Source organism: Syngnathoides biaculeatus, chromosome 16, assembly GCF_019802595.1.
Source record: "Syngnathoides biaculeatus isolate LvHL_M chromosome 16, ASM1980259v1, whole genome shotgun sequence".
Taxonomy (NCBI): Eukaryota; Metazoa; Chordata; class Actinopteri; order Syngnathiformes; family Syngnathidae; genus Syngnathoides; species Syngnathoides biaculeatus.
In genome coordinates this window covers 9,334,653-9,358,052 of record NC_084655.1, presented here as the reverse complement: position 1 = coordinate 9,358,052, position 23,400 = coordinate 9,334,653, and the positions used below count along the sequence as shown (strand labels likewise).

Below are 23,400 nucleotides of genomic sequence, written 5' to 3'. Positions count from 1 at the left end.
GACATGATGTCCATAATTTGCCAAAACAGTTTCAAATGTAGACTCGTCAGACCACACTTTTGCCCAACACAATTAACCTGTAATTTGTCGTTTGGATTTCAAAAGCATCTTTTGTGGCAACTTGTCCATGCAAAATTACAGAGATTGAGGCACTTGGGGGTTAAGCACAATGCACAATCAATCAAGGAAGAAAATAAACAGTAGTAAACTGGTCTTTACCTTTGAAGAGGTATGGGTAGTTGTGACCATCAGAGCCTTGGAAAAACAGCTTCTTTGGCTTGGTCTTGGTGGGGAGAATGGTGATGGATTTGCCAATGCTCTGAATGGTCACAGTGTCTGATGCTGACACCGTACCTGGCAGGGCCATTTCTGTTGCAGTCAGAGATGCCAGGTGTGGACTGATCTCATCCAAATGGAGAAGATAGCTAGCTCGCTTCTGAGCACGCTGCTGCAGGCTTAACATAATCTAAAAAAAATAACTATAAGTAATTATGTCCATCTTATATTAATAAAACATACAGCATTGAAGTTGAGGCTGTTCTATAAATAAATCATATACATTTAGAGTAGAACGTCACAATTGTCAAACACACTTGTTTGAATGGGAGCCAGCTGCTGGCAGGGTTGGCAGGGTTGTGGGGGTTCCTTAGCCGCTCAAGAGCAGACTTTATAGCATCACCATAAGTATGCTGGAACCAGGTCTCATGAGGTGTCTCTGCAGGGGCTGATGTGATGCTGCAGACATGTTCCAGGGCAAAAACTACAGGTCGCATCAGAGCAGAGTGCTTCTCGCGCATTATCGCTATCTTCTCATCCCTGAAGCACAAAATAGCAAAAAAGCTAAGTCAGGCTTAATTTTGCCTTTGAAAATAAAGGCAATATATCCATGGCGATTTTGGTGACAAGAAGCTAAACTTTTCAGAGGGTAGAGAGCACATCGCACCTGCGGAGCGTGTTATTATTCTGAACCCTCTTAACCTCGTCCTCAAGCTGTTGGATCCTGCGTAGGACATGCATGTGCTGCTGCTGCAACACACCGAGCCACAATTCATCCCAGAGTAACGTCACCCTGCGCAGCTCACCAACTAACTGCTGGACCTGCTCGGGACACACGACTCGTTAGGATGTTATTGAGAAACATTAAAAATGATGCACAAAAATTAAACAATACTATTATTGAGAGTGTGCAAACTCTCAATATCATAATTTAATCTACCTGTGAAGCCCATTACCTGAAGCACCATGGTTGGGTTCGCTAAAGACAGCTTTTCCACGATCTTGCTGTAACAATCCTGCATCATGGCTTGGTCTTGACTGGAGCAGAATGCTGCCAGCTCTTCTTGAGTGTCTCCTTTGTCACCACTCTCTGGCTGCTCCTCCTCTTCACCAAGGCCTTCTACTTGAATGCTCCCCAAAAATGTGGGCAAAGCCGATGGCAGTTTGCTCCCTATCGTTAGAAGATTAGCGGTTTTACAGGACTATTACACTCTAAGTGTGAGTGTGATGCATGATAAAATAACTATAATGAGCTATAAGCAATAAATACAAATATTAAGCCCTACCTGAATTTTGAGCATCCCCTCCAAAGGACAGTGAGCCCACAATGGCAGGATAAAGGATGAGATGTGGGGAGTCCTGGGCCACTCGGCAGAGCAAGCTGCATATGCTTTGTCGTATGTATGCTTCTGGATGATTAAGACGTGAAAAAAGTTGTGGCGTGATACCTGAGATAGCGAGACATTCAGAATATTAATAATTATATCACAGGGTTTTGAAATCAATTAAATTTAAGATTTTATTCCATCAAGAATAAGTTACTTACACACTAGACTTTACACAGATTTGATTGGCCTGATCGGCTCAACCGGATTGGACATTTACTCCGAGTCACGTTGTGCACAGTACGGTGTTTCCACTACGTATGAATTTAATTTCCTCCGGAAGTTGTTTTGTAATGTGATTTATGTAAATAACCTAACATGTTCCAAGCCTCCACCCCCCACCGCCCTGGCAAAAATAAGCATTTAAAGTACACTATAGATGAATAATAAAAATTATGTTCATTTACTTTTGGCGTTAAAGAAAAGTGAAGAGAAGGGTGAGTGAAAAGCAAAAGGCATTGTGGGGACAGAGGAGGAAACAAATGTTTGACAGCTGAGAGAAACCATACGTACGAGTGTACGGACACACACAACTTAATTTCACTAAAGTTTCTTGGGGCCCATGGTGAAGAAAGATGAATAAACTTGCAAAAATACAAACAAAAATCTCACAAAAAAGTTGTACTTTTCCACTGTATGACAGTGTGTGATTCAGAAACACTTGAGCATCCAACAGAAACAAAACGCATCATGGGTAAAGATTGACGTCCCTCCTAGCCAATGGGATGCCAGGAAGATGCTACGGCAATAGCCAATGAGAGAGCAGCTCTATCGTTCCACACAAACCAAGATATAGGTTGTTTACGTTTGGTGGAATTTGGTGGCTACGAATCCATTGTCTATTTTTTTTCCTTTCATATCCTGAATTTTCCTTCTATATATGTGCGTGTGTATTTTATATATATATATATATATATATATATATATATATACACACACACACGCACACACACGCACACACACACACACACACACAGGACTGTCAACATCTGACAGTCAGTAAAGGTACAGTGGTAAAAAAAAAAAAATCTATGTCGGTGGGATGGGACAGAGAAGACGGATGGCTGAGGGAAATGACAATGTGTGGACCAGACTAAGACAAATTTGCTCTCACAATTGCACTATGTAAGACTACTGCAATAAAATCTTGTATTCTTATACCACTACATCCTGTTTTTTACGATCAGTGGACTTTTATCTGGTCAACTCAAATGCCACTGTATACAGTCATTACCGGTGGGATGACAACACGAGCGGATCATGCCAACTCTTATGAAAAAGAATATGGGGGAAAAAGTGTTTGTGGTCACCAATGCTCAGGACAAGAGAGGACTTATGTGCAAGGCTTCTTTGAGGTATGTTCGCATACTTTTCATAAGATATGACAGAAAAAGAAAACTTTACCTAATCTAGAAAGCCAGTGCTAGCACGAGCGATTGTGTGTAAAAATGGAGCTCCTCCGTTGAACACAATCTGAGCAGAGCAGCGAATTCCAACCTTTTTGGAGCCAAGGTACATGGCTCATGGCACTTCAACAGTGAAAAATGTCACAAAATGTAGATACATTAATTGCTGTATGTACTTACTGCCATCTAAGAGAAGACCATTTGGTCTGTATGTCACTATGCCTCACTGGCATAAACAGATGAACAGATACAATAATGTAAATATAATATATATATATATATATTTCTCAGCAATTAAGTACAAAAGTATAGAAAACAAATAAACAGGTAATTTAAATATTAATTCTCCATCTTGTAATGGAATCGGTGATTGGTTATTTTCTAAACTCGCTGATCGGGAATTAGTGATCGGCCCCAAAAATCCTAATCATGTAAAGCCTAATACAAACTAAACGCAAATAAATTGTTAAAGTTTGGCATACCCCTCCAAGGTGCTGTCGGAGTGGAGGCCAAACCTAGTTCAAGCCCCTCCCTTAGTTCCCCAGCATGCTTGACCAAAAGACGGAGGAGACGAAGGGTTGCCATGACTATGACGTCATCATTACTCTGTTTGCTGTTAGGACAGGACAGTAGGAGTTTTGGGTCGTCCTCATCGATGGGGACCTGAAACAACAGAACCTTGACGAAAGGCTGCGCACACATGGAGTCAAGTGGCAATGATGGCTTGTCAGTTGTTGTTCATTTTTATTCTACCTAATACATAAAATACATACATTGTGTATATGTTTACTGATGTATTACAGCATCAACAAAACAGTTGTGAAGAACGTTATGTTCTTTTGTTATGTTTTCTTGGTAGAAAAATGGTAGAAATTTTTCACATTTACTACATCTAGAAAACTAGGATGCCCCCCAGTGCAGATACCCTTGCCAGGATGTCAAAGACGACCCCAAATCTTACCTGGCCTGCATTGAGTTTCAAGAACGTGAAATACGCTTGGCAAGAGAGCCGGTATAGGCCAAATATTCGGTCAACCACACGTCTCCAAACCCGAATCAGCCCATCTGCAACAGGTTGCCCAACCTTTGCTAACCAGGGACAGGAAGCTGTTAACTGTCGCCATATAACATCCACCATGTCATCCTCATCATCTTCCTGCTGGAGTGCCATATCCTCATCCTAAAGAAAAACATGCATACAATTAGAACAATATAACAAACATTTCAACAGATATTGTGGATGATGTACCAAATAATCCAATATAAAGCATGTGCTTTCTTTGTAGTAAACGTAAGATCAATTTAGCAAGTACAGGCATGTTAATCGATGTCAGACTCTACCTGTATGCCAGTTGGTCGACACATGGCTTGACCAAGGATGCTAAAAATAGTTTGTTTGTCTTCTTCACTTATAGTTGCAGGGAGAAGTTCTTCAATATCCTTCTTTTCTCCAGAAAGAAGAGGCAATCCCTCACCTTGGCTATTGGGAAATAAACATATAGTGTGATGTAGGTCTATAAGTCTAATTATAATGCAGTAATAAATAAGTAAAAAAAAAAAATAAACAAAATCATTGTCAGCAATGTTGACGTTCAGTCATATCCTGTAACTGCTTGGAGTCCACTAACCTGGCATTATCGACAACCTTTCTACCCCAGCGGTATGCCCAGCTTGCCAATGCTGCCCAGGATTTTGCTACCTCTGGGGCCAAGCTAGTGGAGAGCTGGTAGAGTTGACCAAGCACAAAGTCTGGCTCCCCAACGCCAACACTCACTGCACAGAAATCACAAACATTTATTATTTATTATTAGGCATCATGTTAAGCTTAGCAGTCATACGATAGTCACACCCTTTAAAACATCATAACCCTTTGAAACTAGACTGACTGCTCATCACATTTCTTCAAAATGCAAACCAGAGCTCTATACGTTTTTACATAGGGTTTATGCGCAAGGAGTGTATGTATAGATTCTTGCCACCCATGTTCTGAAAACATGCATTTTATGTTCGAGGCAACCAGACTTTAAGCAGTATTATGAAGAGAGCACTTGACCACAAGATGTTTAAAATGTCTAAAACGTTACTTCACAATTTTTTTTTTTTTTAAACGACAACATCTCTAAGTGGCACTATATAAGAAATTGTATGCGCATAGGTGCACACAAAATTACCTGAAGTCTCAGTGGTGATGTGGGGAATGCTCAGTTCCACGAGAGGAAGCTCGAGCAGAGCAGAAATGTTCTGACACAAAGGTGACATGTTATTCACTGCATTGGATGAGTTTATTGCCCCTGACATCTTTGCAACCTAGAGGATAACAACACAGTGCATACTTAAAGAACCTAAAAAAGTAATACCTGCACATCACAATTTTCACACAATCAAATCATACCGCCAAATGAATACCAATTTCAAAAGGTGTACCTGTTTAAGATGGGGTATCATGTCCTTCCAGTCGGCTAACAGCCATTTGCAGAGCGTGAGGAGTGAGCGACAGGCAGCACCTTCATTCTTGCCTACATAGCAATATGACAAAGCAGCCCCACTCAGCATTTCCATTGCTGTAATGGACTGGCCTGTGGAGTTGAGTTCCAATATTTATGGTGACATGGCTGATCAAACAAAAATATTTGTTGCTGCTTGCATATGATCTGGACAGTTCTAACTTAGCTTTACAGACAATTCATTATGACCTGAATTATCATGCAAGCCTTAAATTTATATAATAATGGTCGCACTTTTTATTGAGCTCATACTGAATTATCAGTGACTACTGAATTCACCTGAAGTTCTCACTACTTTGGCTTTTTCTATCTGCAGCTCTGGTCCCCACTTCTCTCCCAGTGTGCCTTCCACATTGAGGCGCCGGAAGGCCTTTATTAGTTCGTCGCCCTGCTTCTCGTCTTGGGTTCCATCGCAACACTGGTTGAGCAAGCGGGATGCCAGGGCAATATTGCCTTTTTTTCGAGCAAACTTTACAGTGGTCAAACAAAGTTCCATGAGGTGGGAGTCTATGGTAGGAGAGAAACCTGGAAGAGAAGAAAAAAAAAAAAATTGATTCGGGAATATGTTTTTAATTTGAATTGACTGGGTCGATGTCTGATGTATTTCTTTTGTATTTCTTCTTACGAATTTAATCCATTCCGGAAGTAGTTTCATAACATCAATTTTTCGTAAGTAGAAGCACATTTTACATTTAAATAGCCTAAAATGTTTAAAGGCCTACGACACAGCCCAAAATAAGCAAAGTACATAATGTAAAGAATAATAAAAATTATGTTCATTTACCTTAGGCATTGGGGGACTATGCAAAGAGAAGTGTGAGTGACAAGCAAAAGGCATTGTGGGGGAAATGTTTGACAGCCGAGACAAAACGTACAAATGTACGCACGCACACAATTCCACTAAAGCTTCTTGGTGCCGATGGTGAAGAAATGAATAAACTTCCAAAAACAAATGAAAAACAAAAAAGTTCTACTTTTCCAAAATGCGGTAGCCTGCAACAGTGTGTGATTCTGTGACACATGAGCCTCCAAGGGAAACAAAAGGCATCATAACTAAAAAGTGATGTTCTTCCTAGCCAATGGGATACCAGAAAGATGCTACGGTGATAGCCAATGGGAGAGCAACTCTATCGCACCACACAAACCAAGATACAGGATGTTCACGTTTGGTTGAATTTGGGGGCTGCGAATCCAGCACTTATTTTTTCCCTTTCGTATCCAAAATTTTCCTTTGTAACTAGAAACAATATTTTTCCGAGGAGCCGTTTCGTAACCTGAATTTTTCGTTACTAGAGACGTCCAGAAGTAGAGGTATCACTGTACTTAATTTTTGGTTTTACGCCAATCTGACTGGCATTGGCTGATGGGCTTTCATGTAATAAATGGTTGATCTGATGAATGACATCATCTATTGGCTGCGCAAAACTTCACTCTGCATCGCGTATGAATCAATAAAGGTTTTTTTTTTGCCTTGTGGCAAAGTAAGCTATCTACATTTTTTTTTAAATAAATATTTTTTTCAATCTTGTAAAAAACATCTCTGCCGAACTTCTATATGGTGTCTCAGACAAGCAATGTGTCATTTGCTGTTAGTTCACAACTGAAGTATATTGTGGGGAATGTCATGCTCTAACAACAAATTTGATCAAGCACGTGAAGAATGTTCACAAAGAGAAGCATTCCATATTCAAGAAACAGCCAGAGAAAAGGAAAAAGCCAAACGGACGCAAACTCACAGCTGGGACACTGACAAGGTTAGAGTGAGCATGTTATTAACGGTATTTGTTAATTTAATTGCAATAAAGTAACTTAATTACAGACAGTTAACACCCATTATTTCTGTCATGTAATGTTGATTGGATCGTAACTTATGTCAGTGTGTCAGTATGTTAGCTGTAATTGATTATACTGACTGGAGTGGATTAGGAAAGCCACATACCTGTCTATAAAAGAGCTTACAGCTCACAGTGTATGTCAGACCAATGACAATCATGAGGACAAAGGAATTGCCTGAAGAGCTAGGGAGAGAGAATTGTGCCTAGGGACAGATCTGGCCAAGTTGACAAAAAAAAATTCTGCTGCAATGTCCTCCATAAGCCTTAAATGGAAGGCGTTTGGGACAACCAGAACTCTTCCTAGAGCTAAGTAGCTGGCCAAACTGAGAAACTGGGGGAAAATAGCGTTGATGAGAGAGTTAAAGAACCCAAAGATCACTGTGGCTGAGCTCCAGAGATTCAGTCGGGTGGTGGGAGAAAGTTCTATAAAGTCAACCATCACTGAATGCCCTTCACCAGTCGGGGCTTTATGGCAGCGAGTGGCATAAAAAAATAAATAAATAAAATCAATACGGAGGTGCTGTGTGCACACTAAGGAAAAAAAAAATACATAATTTTAGCAAATGGCTGCAATATTAACGAGTGTAAAATGTATATATAGTGAGAGCAATAAAGAGATATACACTGGAGGAAGATTTTTTTTCCCCAGAAATGCTATTACCTCTCACTTTGTTGAAGAGTTGTCTCTGGAACATGGTGTATCTGAGGGCTTGAAGGAAAGGCTGTACATCCTGTTGTTTACATGAGCTCAGAGCCTCGCTGTTCAAAGGAACCACAGAGTCCTACAGTGAATACAAACAAAAATTAATAATACTTCAACAGTATATTCATGCCGGAGGATTGATGTTTACATTGGTCATTTTGTATCAGACAAACTGAAGCCAGTCATGTTTAAAGAGTACTGGATCTGAAATAATATGTTGACAATTCATCCTTTCAAACCAGTACAATTGGTACCATCCTGATGGTACCATTATATTTTCCAAAACAGAATGTTTGTTTAGAATTACAAACAACAATGACTCATGAAATGTTTTTTTTCCCCATTTTCATTTGTGAAAATTGAAACAACTTATCAGCAGTGTCATAATACCCAAATGAACACATCACATTTTTTCCCCAACAGGTTAACCATTTAAGACATTGTTAGGAAAAAACATTAAGATGCAACAGGCTGTGTACGTGCCTCTTGTCCTGAAAGAGTGTTCTCTAGAGTGGCAATACAATGGAGCTGCAAAGTGGAAAGTGTGGGCAAGGCATCAGAGAGGGTCAGGGTTGACAGGCGAAGAGGACCCAGACAAATCCGTCCAGTTTGTTTCAGGCATCGCACAGATGTACTACAAAAATACAAAACTCGTTAAAAAAAAGACTACAGATTATAACTGGAGTAAAACCAAATAATGTTGTTGTCATTTGACTAAAGGCAAGTTTGACACATTCAGAACCTAAATGAATGTCAATGCCTATTTGTAAATACTCACTCTTGATTGGCTGTGCCCCTTTGATCCACTGGTTGACTAGCTTTAGCTAAGGCATTAACAGCAGTTCGTAGGAGCTGTACCTCAATGGCTCTCTGAAGTTCTAATGGATCAGGACTCAATGAGGGCAGAAGTCTCTTCAGATCTAAAACAGACAGACACAAAACCCATCTAGTACGGAATACTTGCAAAGCTCTTATGTGCAGTCCCTTATTATAGTTGTATTGTTCAGTATTAACTAACTCACAGTCACCCTTTTTGAAATTACTGCTTGTTGTTCCCTAAGTTAAAAGTTAAATCTAGGGATAAGCCAACACTTACCCATCTTGTCCTTGTTACTGGAAATTGAGCAGAAGTCTTCTCCAGGCAGAAGTTCCAGCTGAGCGCCACATTCAGTGAAATCTCCATCCTCAAAGTGGGTTAGGGCCTGAATGTAGTTGAAATCAGCCCTTAAATTGATGCTGACTAGACTGGTAGAGTTCTGTTTCAGGGCATGAACAGTGGACTGCCATTCCTTGACTGAGGGCCAATCACAAAGTGCCACATAGCACTGGCATGCTTTGTTGGCCAGGAGGTTGACCACCTCAGGAGAGCACTCATTTGACTTCAGCAACACAGTTTTCCTGCTTTCACCTTTTTAAAGAAAACGGAAAAAAACATTACTCTATGTAGAAAAGACATAATTATTTAGTTAGATACTGTAAATGCTGGCAGTTCGTCACTACATCTGCAAACATAAGTTAAAACTCAAACAATCCTAAGTAAAAGCCATGAGAAAAAGGCTACCAGCTTGTCTGGGCAAAGCTCATCTAAGATGGACGAACGCAAAGTGGAAAACTGCTGTGGTCAGACGAGACCACATTTCATACTGTTTTGGGGAATGGACCATATGGATTGTTATGGTAACGTTTAAAAGCCGAAGGGATTGGTAACTTGCGCATCTGTGAAAGCACCATTAATGAATGCTGCAAGATACCCCCAGAGTTTTAAAGCAAAATATGATGCCATCCAAGCAACAACTTTTTCACGGACGTCTTCCTTTAGACACGACTATGCGAAACCGCGTTCTGCACGTTACAACAGTATGGCTTTGTAGTGAAAGACTGCGAGTGCCCTGCCAGCTGTTCAAACCTGTTTCCTGTTGAGAAAGTATGGTTTATTAAGAAGGGCAAAATACAACAATTTAGACCTCCATAGAGTGACTACCATGAACCGAGTCTAAAGGTGTCAATTTCATTAAAAAGAAAATAAGAAAACACACTCCTGCTGCTCCGGTCCGTCTCCAAAGAGTCTTTAAACCTCAAAGGAGGTCTTATAACACAGGAGCTGTTGTTGTTTTCTTATTCCTTTAAAAAAATCTCTTTTCAGCGCCCCGTCTGTCTTCCCCAGAAACAAATGGGCTTTTTGCAGGCTTATGGGTGTAATTGTTTAATGACACCACATTTAATACGAAGCCCAACAGCATGGCATTCAGACACTTGGAATTTTTCAGATAGAGCTGACGGTGGCACAATTATGATACTCCAAAGAACACATAAGCAAGCGTATCGTCACTGTGATGGCCATGAAAAAAAATCAGAAGATACATTGGAGGCCAACTCATCAGGTTGCTAGAAAACGCAGTTATGTCCAAATCCCCAGTGACAAGTTGGAAAATGCCAGGATTGGTCAAACAGACTGTCAGTCAGTTGATGCGATTGACGTATTCGGTAGACCTGAATCAAGGATGGATGATAGGCCGAGGTCTTTTTTTTTTTTGTCACGCGATCAACCAAAACTGGGTTTCTGATCGACGCATTGAGCATCCCTGGCCTAGACGATACATTCACCCACTGGTGGTTGGCTTACTGGATGGTGGAAACTGCTACTCTTCATATATAGCAGTGCCTACATTGTAAAGGTTACAACAACAAAAAAGCCTTATTTAATTCTAGCAGCCAAAACCACCACCACGGATAAAACTCAATTAGTTGCGCAGCTCTAGTAGGAAACATGTATAACTTTGTTAAAATGTAAATTTAGCAGTTACCATTGGTTGCATGTTTGGGGCTGATAGCATTACTGGAGAGTTTCAACAGGTAACAGTCAGAGCTTTTGATGCTGCAGTCCATCCCGGAAACTGCAGACAGCTGATCTTGGTAGTCCAGAGCTGCTTTCTCAAACCTAAACAAATACAAACAAATGCAAGAAAACATGTCACAATGCCCAAATATAAATATATTTTTTTAATTCAACAAAAATGATTGGCTTGTTTCGCTAACAAAATAAATGAGAACTTCTCAAATAAATGGAGTATTTTAATTTTATCCCAGATAAACCATAACAGATTACATTATGTTTTACAGCAAAAGAAAGCTGACCTAATTTTAAAAGTGTTTTTAGCTTGCCTACCGTCCTTCTGCTTGTAAAGCAACTGAGGACAACCAGCTGAGACTCTTGCCAGTGTTAGAGAGGCTCCAGACAGCAAGTCCTTGGATAGCATCAGGACAACGTAGCTCGCAAAGAGCTTCTGCCAATAATGTTAGAGGAACCTCTAATTCTGGACCCTGAAGCGAAGAAAAGATAAATCATTATTAGAATTTGCATCGAGGTTGTTTACCTGCAATATTTACTGAGAATGTCCTCATCCTAACCTGGGTGTTGCTATTTTTAATCTCAGCAAGGAGATCAAAGCCATGACGTATGGTCACTGCTGGCTGGCCAGACAGGAGACCAACCCTCATCAGTGAAAGGCGGATCCTTGTCAGCCAGTCTTGGCACGTCTGACGGTTAGTGTAGAAGAATGTCCTGATACCCTGAGTAAAAAGCAAAAACTTGTATTATCCAAACAAAGGTAGATGTAAATAATGTGTAAATATTGTCCATGCCCAACACATTGACCAGATAATTATTTTAAATAGTGCAGTGAGACTTAAGGCTCACGTGCACACTGATTGTGCTGTCATCACTGTGGCTTGTCCACACGGAGTTTGTCTTTTTACGAGAGAGCAACCCACAGACACTGTGTTGAAAATGTGTTGCAGTTAGTCAGGGGTGTTGCAACGGCTGGTATTGGCTAGTACACCACAGCGTGGCGTTGCCTCTGTAATTTTTGGCCATTTTTGATACCCATTTTTATTTTTTTGGCAGAAGAAGGCAGTAACAATGGCAACCGTGAAACAGCATCTCCTGCAACAAATGGATCTAGGTGACCAAATGACACGTCGTTGCAGAATCGATCAAGAAGGCAGTGTAGGTGGTACGTGAAACCAAGGTGAACACTGAAAACTTCATAACAATGCAACTTAACTAAACAAAACATTCTTTTTCACAGGATTCTACGGGCAAGAGTTTCTGCCATGTGTACAAGTGATGCAAAGGGGCCGGACGGAACCAGTACGTCGATCACGTGACGCAATATGCGCATTGTCGGCCATGCAAGTGGGAGATTATAAAAAGCCTACCTTTGGTGGGGCAGTGAGCGCATTAGCACAGCCTTCATATGCATTATACATAAGCTTCTCCAGGTTCTCAAGATACTGAAGCAGTAGAGTGATCCGGAGCTGATTGGAATGGTGACCATCTCCGTCACTTCCAGCACCAGCCCATGGTCCAACATCCTGCTCTGGGTTTAGGCTATGAGCTGCCAGGTTGCGGATCATACCTGAAATAGATATCAGGTTAAGAAAAAGGTAAGGCTTGACAAGCTAGTATGAAGAAAAAAATATGCTTACTATGATTAGCACCCTGTATTTTTTTTGCATACCCTGAATAATATCTTTAGAAATAAATGGAAATGATCAAAATCATCAGCATCTCTGAGTTGTTGGTCCCAAGAAATTTAACAAACTTTTAAAAAGGACACTTTCACACCCCACGCCCACCTTGCCACACAACCGACAACACCTGCATTGACCATCCACGAACAGGATGTGAGATGCACCTTCAAACAACTAAAGACGAACAACGCTGCGGGCGCGGACCTTGTGTACCCATCCTGCCTCAAAATTTGCATGGACCAACCTACTCCAGTCTTCACAAATTTCTTCAGCAGATCTTTTGAACTGTGTGAAATAAAGTCCTGCTTCACATACACCATCATCATCCCGGTTCACAAGAAACCTGCAGTCTCGGGTCTCAATGACTATAGGCCTATCACCTTGACATCTGTGATCATGAAATCCTTTGAATGCCTTGTGTTAGACCACCTCAAGAGCATCATAAGTTCCCTGCTTCGACCCACTGAAGTTTGACTAACAAGCAAACAGGTCAGCAGATGATGCAGTGAACACGGAACTGCACTTCATCTTTGAACAACTGGACAGCGTGGGCACCTATTCGAGGATCCAATGTGTGGACTTCAACTCTGCGTTCGATACCATCATCCCTGAACTCATCTCCTCAAAGCTTTTCCAGCTCAGCATCACACCTGCAATCGACCAGTGGACTTGCAACCGCATGTCTAACACTCAGATGAAGAGGGGCAGAGCTCTCAACTGATTGCCACCTAGTGGTGAGTTGTCTCAGGTGGTGGGAAAGATGCTGGTTCGACGTGGCAGGCCCAAAAATATTGTGATGGTCTGCTGGGAACATCTAGCGGAAAGAGTTTCACTTGTACCTCCAAAAGAAATTTGGTCATGTTCCAGAGGATGCAGAGGATATTGAGTCCAAGTGGCCCATATTCCACACCCCCATTGCTGAGGCAACAGACTGGAGCTGCAGCCATAAGGTGGTCGGTGCCTGTCATAGCGGCAATCCGCGAACCCGTTGGTGGACACCAATGGTGAGAGACATTGTCAACCTGAAGGAGGAGTCCTATCGGGCATTTTTGGCCTGTGGGACATTTGAGGCAGCTGATATTCCACAATCTGGCATATCAGGAGGGGGAAGTAGTGCACCACCAACACCATGTAGAGTGATGATGAGGCACTGCTGACCTCAAAACAAGACATTGTGAGTGTGTTTATTTCCACTGACATGCCTTTCAATGAGGAAGCAGAGTCTGGGTTCTCTGAGACGGACGGGCTCTCCTATCTCTGGGCTTGAGGTCACAGAGGCAGTTAAAAAGCTCCTCGGTGGCAAGGCTGCAGGGTTGGATGACATTCGCCCGGAGGGTGGGAAAATGGTACAGGCCATACAAAAGGTTGGGGGCTGCTGTACGGCAAAACATTCCATATGTCATTCATTCATCGACTTTGACTTGACTTTCATCACATTACAGTTGTGGGGTGGACAGGTCCTCAATGTTGTTATGATACTAGCCAAGTGATTTAACCTAAACCAAGGATCCCACAATATCCGTTATTGGTAATTGGAAGGTCACAATTGAACATTATATGTCGACCAACCATTGAAGATGCTGGCTGTCATCCCGGCAATGTCTACTCTTTACTACTAAAAACATTCAGATATAGGGCCACAATCAACTTGCAATACAAGCACGAGTTTCGTTATCACCTTCAATAGTCTGGAACGTGTCTTGAGCTCGGCCCAGTGGAGTTCGTAGTTTGGACAGGACAGTGAACTGTGCAGCTTCCCACACTGCCCACTGCCACAGCACCACTTCAGTTTTTAACAGAGCCTTGGGCACAACACCAGGACGCGTGCTATCAGCGCCACCCCGGCCATCACGTTTTTCGAGGCGCTGGCAGCTGCAATAAAGTCTCTCCAACCACGGATCCTTGCTGTGGACAAGAATGGCAAGTTTAGAAAACCTCAGTATATTGACAGAGACAGAGTTCACCATAGCACATAAGTGGTTTTGGGTTCCCAACTAAAACATTTAACAAAACTTTTTTTTCCTCATCATTAACGAAAAATAGGGATCTTAATTTTGTTTTCTATGAGGATATCACTGCGGATATGAGTATCTACCAATATATTTCACTGAACTGAAGTGTTAAACTTGAGAAGAATAGTGGTTTTTACTTTGTTTCTGCAACTGCATAAAATGTCTAGATTTCATTATATTAAAGATAGAGATACTTTATTATGCATTTAAGCTAAAATTGGGAATTTATGAATCCTTTTAGGGCATACCCTCCACGGTGCAGGGTTCCATATAAGATGAAGCTGATGAGGTCACTAAAGTCCTGGGGGTGCAAGGTGCTGCTTGGTGCTCGGTTCATGTGGTGGCGGATGGCCATTGAGATTTGAGTCATCTCTGGGCGACTGTTGTTACTGATACAAAAATAAATAAATAAATAAATATAAATAAATAAAGTGAAGCAAACATACACAGATGTGTTCAAAATAATAGCAGTCCCACATCAGTAGCAAGATTAATCACTTATTAGAATTTCAACTTCTACACTGCATGTACATTTCTAAATTTAGTAAAGGTATAGAAAATTCATAGACCCAACAGGCAAGACGAGTACTTCTGATTCAGTGAAATTGCATGATTTACTGAAAGGGGTGTGTTAAAAAAAATAGCAGTGCCAAGTTCAATTAATGAGGTCAATGATTGTGTAGAACAAGAACAAAGGCGATGTTCAGAACTGTGGAAACTACAGAGGAATAAAGATGAGCCACACAATGAAGTAATCGGAAAGAGTAGTGGAGGCTAGACTCAGGACAGAAGTAAGTATCTGCGAGCAGCAGTATGGTTTCATGCCTAGAAAGAGTACCACTGATGCACTATTTGCCTTGAGGATGATTGTGGAAAAGTACAGAGGTCAGAAGGAGCAACATTGTATCTTTGTAGACCTAGAGAAAGCTTATGACAGAATACCAAGAGAGGAATTATGGTAATGCATGCCCAAGTGTGGTGTGGCAGAGAAATATGTTATAGGTACAGGACATGTATGAGGGTAGCAGAACAGCGGTGAGATGTGCCGTTGGTGTATCAGAAGAATTTAAGGTAGAGGTGGGACTGTATCAGGGTTCTGTAGTGACCCCCTTCCTGTTTGCGGAAGTAATGGATAGGATGACAGACGAGGTTAGACTGGATTCCCCTTGGACCATGATGTTCGCAGATGATATTGTGATATGCAGTGAAAGCAGGGAACAGGTGGAGGAACAATTAGAAAGATGGAGGTATGCACTGGAAAGGAGAGGAATGAAGGTTAGCCGTAGTAAAACAGAATATATGTGCGTGAATGAGAGGAGCAGAGGAGGGAGAGTGAAGCTCCAAGGAGATGAGATAGCGAAGGTGGATTACTTCAAATACTTGGGGTCAACAATACAGAGCAATGGAGAGTGTGGTAAGGAAGTGAAGAAATGTGACAGAAGAGAATCCCCCTTGATAAAGGGCAAAATCTATAAAAAAAGTGGTGAAGCCGGCCATGTTGTACGGATTAGAGACGGTGGCCCTGAAGAAAAAACAGGAAGCAGAACTTGAGGTAGCAGAAATGAAGATACTGAGGTTCTTGCTTGGTGTGAACAGGTTGGATAGGATTAGAAATGAGCTCATTAGAGGGACAGCCAAAGTTGGATGTTTCGGAGACAAGGTGAGAGAGTGAGTATATTGGTAGAAGGGTGCTGAGGATGGAGCTATCAGGCAAAAGAGCGACAGGAAGACCAAAGAAAAGGTTGATGGATGTTGTGAGGGAGGACATGAGGACAGAGGATGTTAGAGAGGAACATGCACGAGATAGGCTTAAAGGGAAAAAGATGACACGCTGTGGCGACTCCTAACGGGACAAGCCGAAAGAGAAAGAAAAAGATTAATTGTGTGGAAAAAAAGGTTAAATATGGCACTTATTAAAGGATCAAGGTAAGAGACTTTGCACATACTGTCTATTTGTTCTAGAAAAACAGAAAATTGTTCCTTCAAGAGACTGTTCTGAAGATGAGTGTTCTTTGATTAGGAAATTAATAAAAGAGAGGAAAACCTATCAAGTTCAGCTAAAATGATAAACACTTTAAAATGAGAGCCAAAATCAGAAAATTGAAGAAAAAGAAAAACGATTGAATGGATCAGTGAATAACCAAAATGGCAAAGACTCAGCCAAGGAGCAGCTCCAGGACGATCAAACATAATCTAGGATTGCCCATGAGTACTGTGACAAACGGATGACAAAGAACATATTGACTGGCCAAAAAAGAAATGGGGTCGTATTTTCTAGACCAGCAGTCGGCAACCCGCGGCTCCGGAGCCTCATGCGGCTCTTTCATCCTTATAATGCGGCTCTCATTGGCTTGGGAAAATAAATTACTAAAAAATTTTTTTTGTATTTAATTGAAGTGCGTTTTATTTGTGTTAGTTTTTATATTATTTTAGTTCTAAATTTGAAGATTGTGATCTTGAAATATTAAAATATTAATTAAATTATTTGATATTATTTTTTCGTCGCTCAAAATAGACGTCACACTGCGGAAGCGGGTATACCCGCTGAAACGCCGTCTATTTTGAGCGACTTTCAAGCCCGGCAAAGCCAATGGAGAAACATGCTGCGGTAAAGTAGTAAAAGTTTTTTTTTTTTCTTCATTTTAGATGTGCGGCTCCCAGTGTTTTCTTTTCCGTGGAAACCGGGTTCAAATGGCTCTTTCGGTGTCAAAGGTTGCCGACCGCTGTTCTAGACTGATGAGAGTAAGATTGCTCATTCAAGGTGTTGTTAGATGTCCTCCACACACTGAATTCAAGCCACAGTACACAGTGAAGCACGGTGGTGCAAGCATCATCTTCTTTTTCTTTTCCTTTCGGCTTGTCCCGTTAGGGGTCGCCACAGCGTGTCATCTCAGATGAACGCACATGGGAATATTTCTCATTGTACGATGTTGGTCTTATTCATCTCATACCAGGAATCATGGTTCAATTTGAGTACAGACTGCTGCAAGAGTCATCTTGCTGTATCCTTAAGAGGAATTGCCCTTGAAATGGGTGTTTCAACAAGACAGCAACCCAAAACACACCAGCAAGCAAGCAAAATCCTGGTTCCAGACAAACAGAATTGAAGTAATGGCATGGCGAGCAAAATTCACCAATCATAATCCCATCTAAAATCTATGGGCATAAAAAAATGCCGTTCATGAGGCAAAACCAAGAAATGCAGAGGACTTGTGGAACATGGTACTATCCCTGGGCTGGAATCCCAGGTTGACCGGTGCCAGAAGTTGGTTGACTCCATGTATCACAAATGTGATAACCATGGTTATGCAAATTAATATTGGTTTGTTATTCTCAGGAAATATTCAGGCATTTATTAGTTTACACATTACCTTTTTGCATTTTGCAGACGTCAACATGTATTTGTTTACCATATTTCTTGACTCTGTAAAATAACTTGAATGACTTTTCCCCAATTTTCTTGCTTTGAAATAGAATGTGCAGTGTCCTCAATGCATTTGTGTTCATTAAATACAATGAGAAAATTTGAAGTTTGCACACCTTTTTAAACGCTGCTTTTATGAACTCAACTCGATTGTAGAACTCGAAGTGATTCTGTGTTTGAAAGTACAGAATTTTATTTTATTTTTTAATGATTCAAAAGAAAAAGTAACTATTGGCGGTTTTAACAGGCAATGTTTTGGAAGATTATTGGCAGACCAGGTGCATAAAATGCACTTAAGAAAAACAAAAATAGGTAAAAACGCGCACAACCCCAACCTTATCTTAAAGTAGGTATGCACAATAAGTTTTTTTCCAACAAAGGAGGATTGTTCGTGTTTTGACTTTAGCTTCTTTTGTAGACGATCCAATTCATTTTCCAGTAAGTAAAACTGGAGAGGATGATGGATAGGAACATCACTCAAGGGGGTTTAACTTTCAGCTCAGTTGTTAGCCCATCCCAACAACCATGTTTCCGCACCCAATTGAGCCGGTTCCGGTAGCTCTGCTGTAGGTTTACGCGAGTATGAGTCCGCTCCTTCGTAGGCTACAGTGTCTTTCTGCGCACTGTCCTTTAAGGGTGCTAAAGCTTCAGAAGCATTGTTGTTATGAACTCACAGTCTCTGCATGATTGCGATTAAACCAATTGCCTGCGAGCACATGCAAATGTACGTCTGACGTTGACTACTTCTGTGGCGTAGAGAAAAACAAAATTGGTCAAAATATCCACGACTGTTATAAGTAATTGCAAAAGCATTCAAGAAACTATTTACTTTCTGCTACGATGAGTTACACCAACGCTAATGAATAGAATCGTAGTAAAACAAACTAAATGAGATGTTAGGACTAGTCGTCTAGTATAGACTTGACAATATACATAGTATTGAAAAAGTAATTGAGAAATGTGTTTTTTTGAGCCAACCTACAAATATATTGAAAATTCAAATGAAGATAGAAGTTAGAACATGAGCCATTACATTACATGCATGCATAAGATCTAACTCATGATTTGCTGCAACAACAAAGACTATAATGTAGATGTTAAAAACGGAAACACACCACCAAAGGGACCAGTATTACCTTAAAGAAACATCCAAGGGGATTGTCCTAAGCAACTTGCTATAGGCTTGCCTCACCCTCACCGCTGAGTGAACTAGCTGGACTCTGCACACATCCACACACCTAAAACAAAAAACATGATCTGAATTCAGCAGGAGAGGCAGCTCAGAGTCAAGGTGCAACAGATCCTTAGAATCTCTATGGTCATGCAGTCACACAACTAGACAATTGCATTTCACAGACAGTCATACAACAATTGAACAAGAATTCAGAAACCAAATAAAAACTGTGAGACCCTTGCCTCAGAGTAAAGGTATTTAAAGGTTCTGTTTTGGGGGGTTTTTTTTTTTTTTTTTTTTTGCATTTGTGTGTCTGGGTATGCATTATCAAAATGGTAATTATGATACAACTGAAAATGGACCTGAAAATTAACTGGCAGTCAAAAGACAAGGTTTTGATTAATTTTCAGATCTTTTTGATGAGCAATTACTTCAACCTATTATGACTTGAAGTAACAAAGTATTTCTATCAATATTAACAAAAATAAACCATGCTAAACTGTTACATATATGCCTATCTTGATCACTTTTTAAAGATGATATATTTTTCCTTTCAGGATGAACAATGTTTTAGAATGTCTGGAAATCATAAAAAAAAAAAAAATAAGGCCCTCCCTTATTTTTTTTACTTTTATATAAGTATTACTTCTTGGTTTTTTTTTCCTTTACTGTGTGATATGTGTCCCCTAGCTCTGAAATAAAGAATAAAGAGGTGCCAAACTAGCCTCATTTACTTTAGACCTTCTATTCAGATTATAATCAGTTTAGAAACCCAAAATAAATAAAAATGTTCCATAAAAAAATTCAATCAGAATAAAAAGACCAAATCCAAATGAGGGGGGAACATTCCTTTTGCCAAAACAATCAGAAGTAACTTACAACATTAGAATGGAGGCGGGAAAAGCTGTCTGCTCATGCGTCATCTCAATGTAAATGTGCACGGCGTAAATATGGTAGCTTCCGACAGAGCTCATAAGTGGAGATTTTTATTTTTAAGTGCTGAGAAATTTTGTATTAAGCATTTTCTTGTCACATGACTGTTTCCCTTCACCTGTTAAATAAATAAATGTTGACATTCGCTGTTGTCACCTACAGTGGTACCTCTACTTACAAAACTAATCCGTTCCAGAAGTCGTAACGTGACTTATTTGTAAGTAGAAGCGCATTTTACATGTAAATAGCGTAATTGCACGCCGGCTCACCAGGAAGATATTTAATTAATCGAGTCTGGAATAACTATCACACCCATTTCATTCATCGAACAATAACGAACATATTTCATCACTGGTACAGTTATTAAAGTTCATGATGATGAAAAGCTTACTTTTCATCAAATTACTTCATTTCTATTTCTTATAAGATAAATGTATTTATTCATTATGCAAACAAATGTCACAGAACAGACTGTGCTGAAGCTTCAAATGAGCACAGTATTCCATGTCACTGGTCAAATTCTACACGATGCCTGAAGCAGTCTTATGTGTGGGCAAGAATGCATTTACCTCTGCAGAAGTTCCACAGATAAAGATGAAGAGAGGATAAGTAAACTGTTACAGGTCTGAAGGCAGATACTCTGATCTTCATTCAGGGCTATTGAGTGAAAAAGCAGAGAAAAATAGTAACTTTTTTTAACTGTCAAAAATCTGTAAACCTAATAAGAGAATATTAGACAGCCCAAGCTCACCATTGGAAAGCAGGCCACGACAAAACTTTTTGAAGGAAGGCAAGGAGAAGAGAGGGCTGTACGTGTCTGACTTCTTCATCAGCAGTGAGATCTCTTGAGCCCATGTCAGCAGCAGCCTCCTGATACATAAACTCTCAAAGGTTTGTTTGTACTGAATATCATAACCACTTGCCAATGTTACAAAGCTTACAGTAACATCAAATTCTTTCACTTATTTTGGCAGTGTTAATAGGGCTATGACTGAAGAATGAGAAAGAAAAAAACCTGGCTTCAGGGTATAGATGTTCCTTCACCAGCAGCCCTCCCAGAAGGTTGAGCAAAGTGCTGAAATGTTTCTTTGTAGCTGTTGTGACAGTGCTAATGACAGCACCATCAAACAGGGATGGGGAAGATGATGACAAGCTGGATGAAATGAAATGATCGTGTCTATTTGAGAAAGCAGATAAGAAGATATAGCATCAGTTAGGAGTTGGTTTAAAAAAAATCCATTACAATTGCTCCTCAACAATTCAGTATTGATTCATCAAATCCTCTGAATCAATTCACCTCTTCCCACTGAGAGGTGTGCTTTGGGGGTGATTCGTGTTGTATGGACAGAAGCCATACTCGAATAAACAACAACATGCCGAATAAAGCGAGGAGCAGCAGCTTGAAGCGAACAACATCTAGACTTCTACTTCAAAATCTTAAGTTTGGGGTCATTTTGGATTCCCCTGTAAATCCGAACCACAGGAAATGGTCAAAACACACTCGAACCACAAGACATCGTACCAACATAAAATGTACATAATAGGTTACCGTCCGTACTATAAACAGAGTTAAGTAGGCGGTTTTGGAATTGCATGTAACATATTACTTACTTAATTCTGACAAAAGCTGCAACCATGCTGCATTTACTTAAAAAGTCTACCTCCATGTGTTTGCAGATGCAGCTATTTTGATCCATAGCTAAACGCTTCTGTAGATCCCCCATTGGAAAGGATTTGACACATTTCGCAGATGAAATTGAAAGAACAAATCCTGCAGTGTATGATAGTTTGCTTCTACTCCAAGGGTAGGTTTTTGGGTGAAATGTCCTCCAACGTATGGAAATACTGGATTTTTGGTTTGGTCACTGCACAGTTCCATATTCTTTTTTTGTTCCACACAAAATTAAATGTTAATATGCATATGCATGTACCACAGACTTCTTAGATTCGAACGCTAGATGATTTGACATTGCCATCAGGCTGTGAAAAGCTCAACACGCATTTTCCAATTTTTTTCTTTTAATTTTTCCAATAATATGCAGCTGCAAAACAAGACTTGCAAAGTTTACCAATAGATGAAGGATTTTTCACTCAATCAACAAATATTTATTATATTTATTTTAATATCAATTCTTACACATTCTCACACACAGAGGGGATATACAGGCCAGGTCCAAGAGCTAGTTTATACATTACCTGGTGCAGTGGGAATAGAGGGTGTAAAGTACAGCATACTGGATGGCAGGGTAGTAAACTCCCAACTCAGAGTGCACCAGCAGCAACGTATGATTGAGTAGGGCAAAGACAGTAGGAGACAAAGCCCACATCTAAAGGGGTAAAGAAAAAAAGAAAGAACATTAGAGACAGTGAAAAAAGCAGTCCATCCTTTCTTCAAATACTTCCATGAAACAATAAACAAGCAGGTCAAAATGTTTATTCAAGCTTCTCATGTACTTTCAGTGAAAAGCTCAAATGTGGAATGGAATGGAAAGTTTTCCGGATTACTGTATTAAAAGCAAAATATGTAGCACTTTTATACTCGAACATCTTTGGAAATTGTGATCACAATGTAACTTCAAACCCATGGTCACAAACCTCATTATAACATTATAACACTAAAAATTCAGATTAGATGATTGAGATCTTCAACTAGAATGAAGGGCTCCATTCACCAAATTGTGTGGAAATTAGTTAATTTTTATTCACAATCTAGTTTATTATTATTATTGATTTACATTTCTTAGGCCAGCAAAGAATAGTTACCAGCATAGACAAATGCTATGGCAGTAGATACAATAAACATCTGTTGACCTCCATACGATAGAAGATAAGGCAGCCATGGCCGCATGGTTAAGATCATCACTTGCCACTGTGGGAGACATTGGGGTTCAAGACCCTAACCGGACCATCAACCAACATCCCAGTCTCGTGGCTGTGGTGTCCTTGAGCAAGACAGAGATACCCTGAACTGTTCCCCGGGTGCTTTAAATGCCCCTGCTATGGTGTGTTCCATTAACAAGAGTGTGTTGGTGGGTAAAATACAGAAAAAATTGGTGTTCATGCACGCATGTTCATGACAAGAAAGGTGATTCTTCTAGAATAATTCATTGCTTCCTGCGAGCATATCATCTTTATATTCAATTTAGCAGGCCCTGATTTCACAAATACCGTATTTTTAGGACTAGAAATTGCAGGTTTTTTTCATAGGGGGTGCA

At 40.3% G+C, this 23,400-nt stretch overlaps 1 protein-coding gene across 1 annotated transcript in view; it reads right to left on the bottom strand.

The window, feature by feature from the left end:
• smg1 (SMG1 nonsense mediated mRNA decay associated PI3K related kinase) overlaps nt 1-23,400 on the bottom strand; it is a 59,730-nt gene that overhangs the window by 22,195 nt on the left and 14,135 nt on the right. The window contains exons 14-40 of the mRNA XM_061845738.1: nt 22,382-22,512; nt 21,201-21,362; nt 20,937-21,055; nt 20,755-20,842; nt 19,215-19,316; nt 14,903-15,043; nt 14,321-14,547; nt 12,328-12,527; nt 11,518-11,679; nt 11,276-11,430; nt 10,914-11,047; nt 9,206-9,517; nt 8,888-9,029; nt 8,593-8,743; nt 8,068-8,188; nt 5,851-6,096; nt 5,492-5,643; nt 5,239-5,374; nt 4,696-4,840; nt 4,409-4,547; nt 4,029-4,247; nt 3,550-3,730; nt 1,563-1,724; nt 1,233-1,447; nt 944-1,098; nt 594-816; nt 220-466 (exon numbers count right to left, since the gene is read on the bottom strand). Coding sequence (XP_061701722.1) covers nt 220-466; nt 594-816; nt 944-1,098; nt 1,233-1,447; nt 1,563-1,724; nt 3,550-3,730; nt 4,029-4,247; nt 4,409-4,547; nt 4,696-4,840; nt 5,239-5,374; nt 5,492-5,643; nt 5,851-6,096; nt 8,068-8,188; nt 8,593-8,743; nt 8,888-9,029; nt 9,206-9,517; nt 10,914-11,047; nt 11,276-11,430; nt 11,518-11,679; nt 12,328-12,527; nt 14,321-14,547; nt 14,903-15,043; nt 19,215-19,316; nt 20,755-20,842; nt 20,937-21,055; nt 21,201-21,362; nt 22,382-22,512 — 4,567 coding nt within the window. The remainder of the gene's footprint in view (nt 1-219; nt 467-593; nt 817-943; nt 1,099-1,232; nt 1,448-1,562; nt 1,725-3,549; nt 3,731-4,028; nt 4,248-4,408; nt 4,548-4,695; nt 4,841-5,238; nt 5,375-5,491; nt 5,644-5,850; nt 6,097-8,067; nt 8,189-8,592; nt 8,744-8,887; nt 9,030-9,205; nt 9,518-10,913; nt 11,048-11,275; nt 11,431-11,517; nt 11,680-12,327; nt 12,528-14,320; nt 14,548-14,902; nt 15,044-19,214; nt 19,317-20,754; nt 20,843-20,936; nt 21,056-21,200; nt 21,363-22,381; nt 22,513-23,400) is intronic.